This window comes from Pavona decussata, unplaced genomic scaffold, assembly GCF_977016875.1.
Source record: "Pavona decussata unplaced genomic scaffold, jaPavDecu1.1 SCAFFOLD_72, whole genome shotgun sequence".
In the NCBI taxonomy this organism is placed as follows: Eukaryota; Metazoa; Cnidaria; class Anthozoa; order Scleractinia; family Agariciidae; genus Pavona; species Pavona decussata.
In genome coordinates, this window is record NW_028145491.1 from 1990001 (window position 1) to 2005150 (window position 15150).

Below are 15150 nucleotides of genomic sequence, written 5' to 3' on the forward strand. Positions count from 1 at the left end.
TGACCGACCAAGCTTGGTCAATAAAGGATTTATTATATGGCTTTACCTTCAAGTTAAAGCTACAAAATACAAGGAAAACAAACTATTTTGCTCAGACAGAAATTCTTCTCAGCCGGCTGGTGTAAGATTTATTTTCAGGGCATTTTTGGATAAGCATGTAACCATGGAAAACTGTGAACCGGAAATTATCTTAAGGATATAGTTTTTATAATTGCTTAAAGGAAGTAAGCAAAATTTTGATTTTCGCAAATGCCGAAAGATTTAATAGCATCCTGGAAACTCGCCATTTTCAGCTGATCGCGCGGTGGCGTAAGTAATAAACATTTTTACAAAGTTTCCGGCCGCCAACCAATAACTTCTTGAATGAAACAATACAGTTTGAAAACATAAGCAAACATAAGCTAAAAATAGAGCGGGTAAATTAGAAAACTACGCGAGACCTTTGAGAAGAATTTGTTGTTTACAACAACACGGAAGCGGGTAAATTGAAAACATGAGCTTCTTTGGCGAACTTGAGGAAAACATTTCTGAACTGCACTAAGCACTTAACGCAACTATCGCTATGCTAGGATTTAAATACAGTCATTGCAAAGCGGGACAACTAACCAATTTAATGCTCGACTTGAGACACAAATGAACACCAAATTTTACAGAATTAATCTCTCTTAGATCTGACACTACAGAACAACTCACCGATTCAACGTAACATTTATTATAGCTAAATTGCCAAAATTTACACTACCCCAAGGTGATTTCAAGTCCCTTTTTTTTCTTTAGGCTAATGTTGACAGTTTTCCGATCTTTTAGTGAGCGTTTTCCCCAAGAACAACAAGAAAATCGAAGAAAATTACAAAGGCATTGCATTGCCCGTGAATTAAACTTTCGATGCTGAGAGAGCTGGCAAGATAGCTTGCCTGCTCGGGTTGCCCTCTCGCGGAGCCAGCCATATAATAAGACACTAAAAGTTATACAAGCACTCCATTAGAGTATGAAGCATTTGACTGCGGTTATTGCTTCTCCTAGCATTTATGTATGTAAAAGAATAACTCAACAATTCGCTCGATGTATTCATGCATATTTAATTCATTAAATAGAAGAAAGACCTTCGCAGTTATTTACGCGACTTAAGCAGTTGCAAAGATAATATATATGTTACGAACTCACAATATGACCAGCTCCCAGTTGGCTTGATAGCTCAGTTGGTAGAGCACTGCACCGGCACCGCAGAGGTCATGGGTTCAAATTCCGTTCAAGCAGGATTTTTTTCAGGCTTTCTTTTCGCAACTGCTTACGTTCCGTAAATTGCTGCGAGGGTTTTTCTTCTATTTAATCTTTCACCCGCAGATCAAATGTGTGTTTCATATAATCATATTCAGTCATTTATTTAATTCAGTGACTGGAACTAGCATCAGTAAAGCCCTTACAAGGCTCCTTTTCACATCGGCGAGTTTTGATTCAATTTTTTTTTGCCAATCCAATCAGCCATTTTAAAGCCTCTAGCGATTTTATGACAATTTCAAGGCAATATGCGTTTACTTGGATAGAACCCAGGAAGGATGTCTTGGGAGAACTTTCAAAACAATTTTTGTACGTGCTTCATGCTACAACACATGCGATGTTCGTTGGTCACTATGGCCCACGGGATCACCAAGGCAACCTTGTTGAGCTTTTGTTTACACAATGTGCGCCGCTGTTTGGTGAGTTTATGGTTTGATCCATCTATGCCTTTCAACCGCCGTTGGACAAGATTTGAAAATACGATGAAATTGAAGTAAAATAGCTGGTAGTCTTATACCTTGCTGGTGATTTGAAATCCCACTCAGAAACATGACCTTTAAAATAGTATAAAAATTGATGACCATTGATCGTGTGAATGGGTCTTTACATGATGTTTTCTGGTTTATGCTTGTTTATTCTCGTTTGTATCTTCTTTTAACGAACAGCGTCTTTGATTCTACCGAAAACAGACACTTCATTGTGCTAACATATAGCGTAATTTCAGGGTGGTGATTCGCCAGTTTTCTTTCCCACCGAAATAAAATTGTCTGTCATTCGCTTTGAGAAGATGAGAATTCCACTCTTGGGGCTAGTGTTAAATGCAGTAAAAAAAAAAAAAAATGAAACAACAACAACCACAAAAAATAAAACAACAAAAAACAAATCAATGATGACAATAAAGGTAGAATGCTCTGCTGAGCTAGCAATAAATAGAAGACTGTTTTTCTTTCAGAATGAAAGTGTTTTAATGCCGAAATTTCGAGAAATTTAAGTTGTGATGACGGTACCTAACGCTGACAGAAATGACAGGCGCCGTAGTGTTGAATTATTAAACCTTTAGAGTTATAAAAAGAAAGTTTGGACGGAAGTTCTTGGTTCTTCACAAAATTGATATCTATATACTATACAGTTCTTTATGCCTGATGTTAATCTCCGCGAACACTCTGCTGAGAGTGTTCGATTAATAATTAAAAGCGATATTCGTCGATATTCTTTGTGTCATTCGTATCAAAACTTGAAAGGATTGGGATGAATTGTGTGTGTCCGCGAACGTAACTAGAATGGGCCCCTAAGTTAAGACTATTTAGAAACACCGTTTTGTAAAAAAAAAAAAAAAAAAAACCAAATAGGGCACTATTACAAAGCACTGTTACAGAGCTTTAATCAGGAATGGCCATAAGTGTATCTCGTTGGATTTTCTCCACGTTCCTGGAGCTAAAAAGTTAAAAGACACTTGTCGACTTCCAGCGTTTTGTCGCACTGGGACGGATAAATGACCATAAATCTCCGCTTTGCGTGACAGAAATTAAGGCTTGTAAATAACAATTAAGTCAGTTTTCGTATGAATACAAATCTTCACACTTCCTTTGAACTGAATATTCGACAACTTTCATTGAGACCAAACCGATTTAGGCGCAGCAATTTTATTTTATTAATTGGGTGTAACAACTAATCTAATTTTCCTCTAATCTGACCCGAACTTTTCTTGGGTTTAAAGCTGGTTTCATTCCGAAACGCTGGTTCACTAGGAAAAAGGATTCTTATTATTCGCCGCTTAATTGAAACTGGCCCTTGTTTTGGAAATCATCTTCCCACATTCGTAACGTTTGTCATCTTTGTGTATCTTTCGGCTGATATTGGTACATTAGTCTATTGGTAAATTAGTTTTCTGCAAAACAGGCTGAAGTCTTCAAAGGCGGCCAAACAATTCCGTGACTGAGATAGTGATCAATATCTGCAGTTGTGGGCGTTTAAAACGGAATGTGGAGTAGTTGAAAATTATTTTCTGAACAAAACTTGTGGCTCAATGCCTTTACTGCATGAAAACTTTGTAGGAAATAATCAGCCCAAATTAATGCTTTTGTCAACGGGCCGATTGCAAAAGATCACAGTTTTCCTTCTAAAACAATCTAATTACTACTTATTTAATCTTTTTGGCGCCCTCGGCAAATTTATGCAGAGTTTAACAACGCCATAATCTTCCCTCCTACGCTGACGCTAAGAATATTTAACGCTGGAGGCGACAAAAACAGAGCCAGTTTATTATCTTCTTTGAAAAACACAAAAGACAGCTGTGTGATCAAGGCTACTAAAAGAAGAATATCTCTTTCGGAATTAGAGACTCTACTTAACAGTTTACAGTACCACCTAGTTAACCCTACAAACAAATTTTTCAGGTGATGAAACTAAAATGAAAGCAAAGTAAGACTTCGATTTTTCGTTACTTTTTTCTTTGACTAATTAAGGGATTTAATTACGTCCCACAGAACAACGAAAATAGGACCTTTGTATCATGAAGAATAAAAACGTAAAACATACCGCACCTGCCTCATCTTGGGAAAAGACAATTGAATTCAAGTTATAAAAACAAAATTTCTTGAGAGCTCTTCCGAAACAAGCAGCACGCACACAAAGTATTAGTTTCCTTCCTTCCTTCCTTTCCTGACAGCTAAGTTGTACATTTATTTGAAAGACTGGATACGTTTTACTTCCTTTAAACCCACCTTGAACAAATCTTCATGGAGGCTTATCTCATCCACGTTTTCTTTTCCCTTTGCATTAACTCAAGAGAGCCCGGTTTTAAAGTTTAATTAAGTGAAGTTTTAATAAACTACCTTTATTAGTTCCTTCATACGCCAAGGACATAATCGGATAATCTATTGGCATAGAATAATTAGGCTTTAACACTGGCTGTGCCAAGTAAGTGCGGTTTTTCTCAGAGATAAAGGCTAAAACGTTTGAGTTAAATTGTGGGATTTGAACATCATTCACACCCGAGCAAACAAATTAATTGTCTGAAGTTGATTCAAATTTGTGCCATTTTTTTCAAGAGATACAAACATAGCGTCGCAATGTAATCAGTATTTTTCTGCTTTGGTGCTAACTTAAATGTGTTGTTGATTGAAAAGAATAACAGATTAACCTCAAAGGTCTTACAATTAGTAAACTCGACTTATCAGCACTATATATGGCCAATAGTTGCATGGCATTGAGAAACGTGCTTCCAGTATACTTTTAAAATGCACGTGTTTTTAACGAGGTGGGCAAAGTTATCTCTTTGAGCAAAAGAAAATTCCGTATAATTCTTTGTCATGTTATTATGCGGTAGCAATCATTGCCCCAATCATTTGCGAGTTTTTGAATTTGCTACGTCTGAGGGTTGAATTCAAGTTTAGCTATGTTTGTTTTCTTTTGTAAAGAAGCCGAATCTTATGAGTTTATTACATCAAAACAGGCCCAAGTTGTGGGCGATTAGAATCCTGACACAATCAGCGGCAAACAGGTGAAAAATGGGTAATTAAACAGTTTAGCATTTTCCGGAAAAGCTTCAGGTATAAAAGAAGACAATTTAGACCGCTAGCTGTTAACAACGTCGCAGAAATTTGTCAAGTGAAAGGACTCACTTAATTTATTTAGAGGCTCCAGCTCTGTTGAAGTTTCGCTCAACAAAACGAGAAAAATTTGAAGGTGCAGTCTTGTGCGGCGCGATGGTTGTATGCATGACTGGAATTTACGTGTTTCTCCTATTCATTTGCCATCTTAAAGCGGCCAGAATAGTAGACAGCTCAGAACTTGAACTACAAAGAGGCTCCCTGACGCAAAAGAATGACGTCTCTGAAGAGTACATCTCTCACAATCCTCATCGCTTTCAACGAATGCCAAATAAGGTTCCACCGGCTCGTAACTGTAAGGATAGGATTTCGTGCAACGGAAAGTTGAACGAAGCTGTAAACATCCAGAAGCCGTTCCTCGGAAGCCTGGATAACGATGAGGAGAACAAAGCCGGTGATTCATCTGGAAGGTTAAAACTGGAAGAAAATTGCCCGATTGGCTTATGGTGTGTTAGGAAACAAAAACGTGGCTACGAAAACTCAGCCACCTTGGACCAATGCCCTCCTGGATTGTGGTGCAAGAGAAATGGAATCGGGATTATTAAAGATCTACTTACCAAGCGAGTAAACAAGAAACAGGATAGCAAGCGATGCCCGAGCGGTTTTCAGTGTACATTCAAAAGGGAAGAGGGCCGCGAAAACTTTGAAAGCCTGAACCAATGTCCCCCTGGTTTATGGTGCAAGCGAGATGCGGTGAAAAGCCAAGATGATCCTAAGGAAAGAAGCATTGATAAAATATTCTGTCCTACTGGTTTCAAGTGCTCTTCCAAGAGAGAAGCAGGATTTAAAAATTCGATTACGATACGCCTGTGTCCCCCAGGATTGTGGTGTAAGAAAAACACGATTGCGACCAAACATGACATCACTGAGACAAATGACATTGTAGAAGATTGTCCAAACGGACTTCCATGTTCTGGTAAGCGACTGGCAGGCTATATGAATTCCGAGACCCTTGACCAATGTCCCCCTGGATTGTGGTGTAAGCGCAGTGTGCCAGCAGTTGACAGTATCTTCACTGAACAGAGTGACCATCACTGCTCATCTGGTCCCTGGTGCTCTCTTAAACAAGATGTTGCAAACATAGCACGCGGCATGTTGGATCAATGTCCCCCGGGTTTGTGGTGCAAGCGATACATAGCAAAAAATCAGCATACCTCTTCTGAACAAGGGGACCCCGAATCTTTAAAGCCTTGACAGAATTCGAAGGAAACGACTGTTAATTGAAGCTGTAACTAACCTACGATTATTAATTTTCAGCAAGAGAAGATTTTATGTACTTAACCCGTTGACTCCTGAGTTTCCAAAAAACCTGCCAATCTAAAGCCACGAATGTGAATGAATGAATGAATGCTTGTGACCGTTATCCTGGCAAATTATAGTGTAATCGACAAAAGGTTGTTTTGCGATACAGAAAAAAACATTTACTTGTAATTTTAGGAAAGAATATCAACAGTTGTTTTGACTCACGAGCACAAAAAATGATTTAACATAAGTTGAGCAGGCTTTTATTCCATTTCTTAGCTATGTCGTTTCTTTTTTCTTAACGAGTTTTATTTTGTGGTTTGTTAGCCTCCGTTCAGTCACATTTGCTCACTTTGAAAAAGCTTCCAACTTAAATTTGGAAGGGTTGAACATTTTTACGAAAATGATCAATAACTGGGAAGGACAAGTTTTGTGAAGAAAAGGTCTCTATTAGTTGTGTGTATCTCTGGCGCAGTTCCTTCTATCATGATCATTTGTGAGTTCCCTACTTCTTCGGTTGCCTACCAAAAAAAAAAGTGGTAATGTTGCAAGTGGTTCAAGTAGACCTTGGTCTCCTCAAGGCCGGTGTTGGCCGGCTTAAGAGTCAATGGATTAATGCACGAACTGATCCCCTCTGGTGTAAGCCGGAGGCGATCATAATATTTTAAATAAGCCCTAAAAAATATAGAGCTTGATTATCCGTTGCTTTGGAAAGCTGTTTTAATTACTTAGTCTGTAAAAAAGTTGAAGATAATTGATAAGTGATAAATGGCAATAATTAAAGATAAATGATGAGTAAGAGTGGACTGAGTGTAAATTTGAATCGATGCATATTAACGGTTGAGTATTATTACTCAATGGTGGGGATTTTGTTGTAGAGGATATCTTTAATTTAAGCAATGGTGAAGGGTTTCCCTAGAAAGCCAGAAGCCGTTACAGATTATTCATAACATTCTATATATTATCATTCGGCGGTGTTTATTGGCCATGGCAAAATCAAAATTCCTTAAACAGATGTTTTAGGCAGTTTCTGTTATGACTACGCGGAAATGGATTGTTGAATAAACTATAACTTTAAAAGTATACAGAACAAAAATCCTCTTCACTCACACGTATTTGCTAAATTTTCAACATCGCTGAGCGCTAGTAAACACAGTATTACGCAGTGCAAAAGCGACCTTTCTTGCTCAGAAAAGGCTCAGGCTCTTACAGTTTGGAGTATGATGGTAAATTTCACCAATTTCAAATAAAATCTACCATTCACAGTTTGCGAGTCAAAAATTTTCAAACACAATCTTGACTGATATAATGAAACGAAAAAATTAAGCCCAAACCTTCGCAAAAAGCGCACGAGATTACAGGCGAAACCTTTTAGTCACCTATAATTTCATAAGATTGCTTCAACAGAAAAATCGGTGAATGAAACCACAGGAAAAGGGTAAAAAAAATCCAACAAAAATTTTATTTAGATTAGCACTGATAGACCCTCACCACTCTGCGGCCATGTTGAGTCTCAGGGGAATAAAATGCTTGTTTTTGCACGGCAGGCCTCGTACTAAATTCGCGTCTGGCCAAGGCTTGCCGTACGAAAACAAAGCTTTTTATCCCCTCGAGACTCAACACGGCCGCCTAGTGATAAGGGTCTATTTGCTTTTAAAAGCGAAACGCAAGCAAGCAAGCAATCCGTATGCAATCAGCAACCAATTTATGAGTTATAAGTTGTCGACGTTTTTCACAATAAGAACATCAATTAAGCGATTATTGTGAAGGACATTTTGGTTATTGCCATTACCGTACGCAGAGGAGAACCTCGAACTGACTGAATAATTCTTGTTTTCAATGGCTGACATCTCTTCGTCTTTAGTGCAAAAGCACGCTTCTTTCCTTGAAGCACGATTTCCTCTTTTGTTCCCCTTCCAGTTTCGCTCTAAAGACGGACGAGTGCTCGCTTTAAAATAACTGTCAAATTTCTCGCTCGCTCATTGGCTAATTTTTTTTATCCTCAATGAGAGTACAGACGGATGAAAAGTCCGGGAGGCTGATGCCATCGACGAAAGTTTTGTCAAACGTTTTCGCTCTGTGTTCTTGATGAAGTAAGAATTCAACCTCAAAGAAACTAGATTTCTTGACTGAGAAAATCATATAAAAACTTGAAATAAAACAAAACAAGCCAAAATCCCGCTCTGAAGTGGTAAAGTGAGGATGATTGTTGAAGTTTTAACCTACAAAACGGCGGTGAGCGGGAAATACTGCTGAGAAAGGAATGACCGAAGCTTAAATGAACCGTGTTCCAGAAGATTATTTTGAGAAATTTCCAATTGCAATAGGCCTAAGAGTTAGCTCTTCAGTGCATTTCTGAGTTATTATTTCAGAGTTTAAGTCTGTGGGCCTAAAATTCGCCCAATTATGATGATGATGTCAAAGTTTTGAGATGTCGCATTTACTACCTTTCTTACTTGCGATCTATTCCATTTACTCGCTTTTAAACCTAATTTGCTCGCTTTTTATTAGTGTGTAAAAGCAAACTGACATCCGTTTTGGTATGGGTCACAACACTTTTGTAATTATATGTATTTGTCCGCCTCATACGAGGGGAAGAAAAATTGATAGGGAATTTTTTTCCGATTTTCATACTAGAATGATACTAGAGTATGCCTGTGTCATTTACTGATTAATACATAATTCTCAACACTGTTGTTGTTGTGTGGCGAGTGGATACACAACAAATTATGACAATGCTGTAATTGAGAAATCCATAACCACTGGTAAGAGGACAGACGCATCAAAAGCTGACAAAAACAGACGTCAATTTGTCAATTAATGCTTTTCTCTGTCTTGTACTTTTCAGCGTGACTTTGTGATAATACATTTATTGCAAGAAGCTTATATTAAAAGAATAAGGACCAACAATATGTTGAGAGCCCTTTTTGTGACGATAATGAAATTATCGATAGATGTATTTTTTTTGAGTAAATGACACCGGGCTCTCGCTCGGAAAAAGAAAATCCGAGCTCCCCCAACAGGAGTCGAATATGCCTGTGTCAATGACCGAAAAAAATAAAACACGTCAATCATTTATTCGTCAGAAACATAACATCACCTCTCTTTCAACAATATAAATCATCGATTCATCAAAACAAATGAAACCGTAATATTGGGACTCCATTGTGAATGTACATGATCCATGATTAATTTGGTTGAGGTCAGCTATGAAGATGCCAGATTTAATACAAAATTACGTGATTATTTGCTTGATGTCGACCTTTAAAAGAAGTAACTTAAACAGCACACTATTGAGTGTAACGTTTTTGTTAAATTAGATCAATCTGTTGACAAAAAGAGAAATGTTCTCAGTGATGGGTATCAATCTGAGAACTCGCGCAAATGTTCAAATGTTCGTTTCCTATTGATTCAAATAAATTTGTGTGCTAAGAGCTGAAATTCCTGATATTGGAATAATTTGAGGAAGGAGGTTTGTTGGGTCCAGGTTTATTTTAATGGTTGAACAGTTGAACTTGAAAACTTAAGAATATTTGACATCTTTACAAATAACCCAAGAAAGGAAGAATCAGTCCCATTTCAAAAAAACAAAAAAACAAAAACAAAAACAAAAAACAAAAAACAAAATAAAAAACAACAACAGCATTTACTGCCTTTATGAACTAATTCAACCCCGGAATTGCCTTGAAACGGTAGCGCTTACTGTAATTGCTTGAAACTTTATTTAGAAAGAATCTGTTTCGTTTTAGGAATGATCGTGCTGGTCTGAGTATAACCACCGTGGCATGCGGATTGAGTAAGTATCTCACGGCCTTCTGTTTACAGGCGAAACGCTGCTTAATACTATTTGACCTGTGGCTTCCGAAAGCCGCTTGAACTAGCATGGAAGTGTATCTTGAGCTACCATATAATAAAATTTACAAAAAACCTTGAATGTACCTTAAATTCCCATGATACCACTACTCCATTTGACTTCTCATCCCGCTGACTGAGAAGGGATGAGTTTATATGTTTATGTGTCGGCGTTTGGTTTGCCTTCAGACACCTTAGCCGCAGTTGCACTAAATTTAGACAGTATCGAAATGTGAGCGAAATATTGAAATCCTGAATTCAAGAATCGAGAGAGTACAATGGCTACTCAATGAAAAAAACAAACAAACGAACAAACAAACAAACAAACAAGTGCACAAAAACAAAACAAAACAAAACAAAAACGGCCACCCACTTTGCAAGCAGTTACGTCAGTTAGTGAGTTAAAGCATCCAATGATGCATGCAGAACTGAGTTGGACGGTTTCCAATAATATTTTTCATTAGATAAAGATATTTTAATATCAGTAGATCTTCATAACATTAGTGAAAGATAGCTTTTTCGAAGCTCAGTTTTACTTAAATGTGGGAAGCATGTTCGAATTTTGTAACTTTACTTATCGAGGCATCGAGACCTCCTTCAATTTCAGTTCGATCTTCTGAATAGTCTGAATAGCAACAATAACAACGCGCTAGTACTTCTCAGGTGCGATGTTCAGCGCTTAGATCTCAACAAAACCTTCGTGTGAGTAGAAGTAACTATAACTTTGTTAGAATAATAGCCTTCTTTCATTTGGTTGGTGGAACAACTCAACTCAAGGGAGTACTATTGTCTTCAACTTTCGTATTGTCCTAGAAATGGAACCTGGGAAAATTTTACTTTACGGGAACTTTGTGTTTGGATTAACGTGGTACTTCACCTGGAAATCTTCATTCATTGCAATTCGATCCCTCAAATACTGTAAAGCGTTTTACTTTGACTTAGTTAGCAGTGTCGTCCTAGATTGCCGCTCTATGTGGGTCCATTCAGTGGTGGTTGAACACGGTCCGAAGAACGTCATGGTGGCAGTAATTAAGGAACTTCACACGAACAATTGCTTTGTCTTATCTACGGTTTTACCCACCATTTAGCCAGCTTTTTGTAGCTGAAAAGATTCAACAAGCGATGAGGTATGTAGGTTCCCAGCGGTTGTATTTTGTCATAATTTCCCTGCCGACTTTTCTCCGGTGGTACGATTAATGTACCCGTTTACTTTTTGACGTAATATTATCTGTGTTCCAAGTGAAGAAATTATACCCAGCATCTGTTTTATTAAGAGTCACTCTTAAATTTTAAGGCATCGCACCTCTCGCCGTTTTTCTGCTATGTGCGTTTTAAGTTTGACAATTATGAGGAGAAAACTGGAGCGAATCACGATGTAAAGTAAAGATTAATTATGACGTTTTTGCTTTTTGCTGTTCTGGTATCTAGGTTTACAGGTAAGGCTTAAGTGGTGGTTACAGCCAGCTGTTCTAAATGGCCTTCTATTTCACCTCAGGACAAATATTTTCAGGCTCCAGGGCTATGGGCTGTCGTTAGATATCACCTAAAGTATATAGGCACAGGCACAGATTAACAGAAAAAATAATAACCAAAAATGGATTATAAAAACACTTGCTGGTTAGTTCCATAAATTGAGAGTCGTTATAGCCCTCCGATTAATTTCTGAACGCACGCGCTTAATTTCCTGTTGAAAAATATAGAACAGCCAGTGATCTTCAATGAATGATTGCTGGCAAAAAAGTGTATTATCAAATCATTTTTGCGTTGTTAACGAAAGGGTTGACAATTGATTTGCAAGATGACCTTCAAAGTACATATACTATGCTTATTTGCTCTCATTTGCACTTTGCTATTGTCAGTGGTTGATATCTCTAGCACCCTGGATTATTTGCTCGTGGAAGTCAGTATCTTTGCCAAGGATATCGTCCTTCAGTCATCCAACTTCACATTGGTGTACAAGATACGCTTCGATGTAAACAGGCCCTTAGTTTATGGGTGGGGAGTAGGATATTTCCCGATTTAACCACGATTAACTCCGATACAATTTTACAGATGGAACCAACAACACAGCTACACTCCATATCCTTACTTTAAGTGCGCATGTCCGTGGCAATCTACACATAGTGTGAGTAAGGAGGGTAGGTTAGCAACACGTATACTACATTAATCCCTTTTTGGAAATACATGTTTGTTTGAACAAAACCGCCTAATAACAAAATGAAATCTAACAACAAATGTCTTTGAAAATCCTTCATTATAGTATGAACATAGTTAGAGTTACTCAGAGGAAAGGTATAGACAAACATCTAAAACAAAAACAAACAGTTCAGTTCAGACAAAGTCCAGTAAATGTCCTATTCTGGGACCAGCCTGATGCAGCCCAGAACAAAATATTGATACCTGGATGGTAACGGTCAGTCGTTGAATGTGGCAGTACTTTAACTCTGGAAGGACGTAAGGTGGAGGTGGAATAACTCTGGTCTGAAGTAGTATCTGGTGGCTTATACTCCGGGTGAGTTGTTAGTTTCTGATGTGATTTGTAGCTCATGTCAGCAGGTTCTGTTAACACTTAACTTTGTGGGCTGGTTGTCAAGTTTCTGTGATGACGTATCTGTGTGTAAAGCATCTTCACGCCCCAGACACTTCTGAACATGAGTCACGTTCCGTCATTACTGCACACTACCACCTTTAATAAGAACACTGTTCCCATTCTTCTGAACAACTGTAAAGGGAACTTGATTGAATGGTGTTGGAAACTCGTTACCTACCTGAGCAACCACCTTATCACCTTTCTAGATGTCATTTTTGCATGCAATTAAGCTCCTGAAGCTGTGGTAATTTGGTAATCCTTCTACTAAACGACAATTTAACAGGACTAACGGCCAGTCGTTGAACGTGGTGTACCGCGATACCTCATCACGAAATTATCTATCTCTGAGCTCCAGTCGCGACCCTCTGCTTGAGCAAAGCATACGCGTTTTAGGGTACTGTATGTCTTTCAATTTCACCGTTTGCCTGCGGCCATGAGGGTGTTGTTCGTCTATGTTCAATTGGCCTTTATCCTTGAGGTACTCTTTGAAGTGGTCACTGACAAATCAATTCCTAAAGAACAAGGAAGGCCATGAGTCACAAGATCTTGGACATTTAAGACGCAATCTTCTCAGCTGTGGTTGACTTGGTAAATTCCATCTCAGAAAATCTACCGTAATAGTCAACTACAACAAAAATGTAATCACCAGAAAGCAGTGGGCCCAAAAGGTTAGCGGCTAGATGTTGGAAGGGTGCGGAAGGAAACGCTGTATGTGTCATAGGCTCAAGTTTTAAGAGCTGTGAAACTAGTTGACAGCCCTGGCGGGTCTTACAAACTCTTTCCGCCTACTTGTCAAGTCCTGCCACCACACCTTTCTTCTCAAACGTGCCTTCATCGCCACGACACCAGGGTAAGGCTTCATGTGCTAACTCAAGTACACGACTGCGTGGTTCTTTGGTACTTTGAGTTCCAGCGACACTCTCGTACACTCTGCAGTTCTGGATCATACTCCGATGATCTTTCAATTTTCAGCTCAAACTCTGCACCATATGGATAGGCATGAAATCTTTAACACGACCAAATGAGTGTTAACGCCTCCCTCTCTGTCTCTGAGTATGGCCTTTCTGTTTTGGACAAGAGCGGCTTGCATAGCTGATAAATAGAAGGTCTTCTCCTTGCTGTTAGACTAATACAGCTTCAAAGCCCGCAAGACTCAGGTCAGCAATTACTTTAGCTGGCGCATTCTTGGCAACACATCCAAGTGTCAAGTGTCATATCCAAGAGACGTCTTCAACTCGTCAAACGATTCTTGCTGTTTCTGACCCCACACAAAGCTGGCGTACTAGTGCTGATACTGTAGCCAGGTCGGGAAAAAGCGTGCTGTACAATTGACTAGACCAAGGAAACTCCTCACTTCTTCGACAATCTTGGGTTCACGGGCATCAACAAAAGCTTTAATCTTGGGGTCTGGGTCGATCATGGCTGGCGAGTAGCCACGTTTTCGTAGGCTTCCTCTGAATATCGAGCCAAATTCACGTTATATAGCAAAACACAAAAGTGCTAAACGAAATGCTATCAGTAAAAGTAGTACTGACACCAGTGAGAAAATTGTTTCTTCTCAAGACGAAAAAAAGTTGAGAAACGAACGTCGGTCTGAAGAAGACGAGGACGACAGGTGAGGACCGGGTGTTAACCGAGTTCAATATGGCGGAAGGTTTAAAGGACCAGTTAGTCAAGTTCTCTTCCGACTCAGCCTGCTTGAGAAGAAACTAGATAAGCTTGAAGCAATTTAAGTGGAAATACAAGAAGTAAATGCAAAGGTTTCTAAGCTGGAGAGAAAGGTAAATCGTTTACAACTTAGAGGAAAGCATGATGAAATTGACAAATGCGCTCGTAAGCTTGAGTCCGATGTTGCATTCATGAACGGCACATTTGAAGAGATGGAAGCCGAGCTGAATGGTCTCAAAGCTCTGCATAATATTGAGATTAACTCGTTGAACCAAAAATTGCTTATTCAGAAGCCTACAGTAGAAGGAAAAATCTTAAATTATAAACATCCCTACAGTGCGAAATGATGAGGGCGAAAACGGCGAGGGAAGAGAAGACACTCGGGAGATTTTATGAAAATTTCTGGAGGAAAAATTTCACATCGAAAACGCTTGGAATATCGAGTTCCAAAGAGTGCATAGAAATGGACTGAAAGATCAACAACAAGCCCCAACCGATCTTTGTCAGATTCCTTCGTTTTACCGATCACGAAAAGGCTCAAAAGAAGGCAAAGGAACTGAAGGGAACTGATTTTGTAATTTAAGAAGATCTGCCAAAAGAGTTGATTGACAGACGACGTTAACTGCTGACAAAACTTAAAGCTTCGAAGAAACAAGGAGACAGAGCCTACTTCAGTGCCTCAGAAGCCCGATGAACTGTATGTCAATTTTTATTTTGTTCAGTAATTATCATTTTCAGGGGAGCCGGATAACTTCGATCTATAAATCCACCTTAGATAATGCTAGGAATGCCACGAACACGGATTGTAAGTTCCCTGTTTGTGGTACCGTGTGTGTGTTGTAAAAGTGAATGGGGAGGTGACATTTTTTTTCGCACGGCTCTTAATTAACCCCTTACAAGTGAGGACCA

The 15150-nt window shown here is 38.8% G+C and overlaps 1 protein-coding gene across 1 annotated transcript; it reads left to right on the forward strand.

Moving 5' to 3' along the window:
• Positions 1-4638: 4638 nt before the first annotated feature.
• On the forward strand, positions 4639-6998 carry LOC146476911 (uncharacterized). The gene has a single exon (XM_085113853.1). It carries the CDS (start codon positions 4986-4988, stop codon positions 6081-6083), a length of 1098 nt encoding a protein of 365 aa, XP_084969979.1. The 5' UTR covers positions 4639-4985; the 3' UTR covers positions 6084-6998.
• The last annotated feature ends 8152 nt before the right edge of the window (positions 6999-15150 follow it).

What these genes read in the sequence shown, in the direction of transcription:
- LOC146476911 (XM_085113853.1), top strand. Translation starts at nt 4,986, where the DNA reads ATGGTTGTATGCATGACTGGAATTTACGTGTTTCTCCTATTCATTTGC.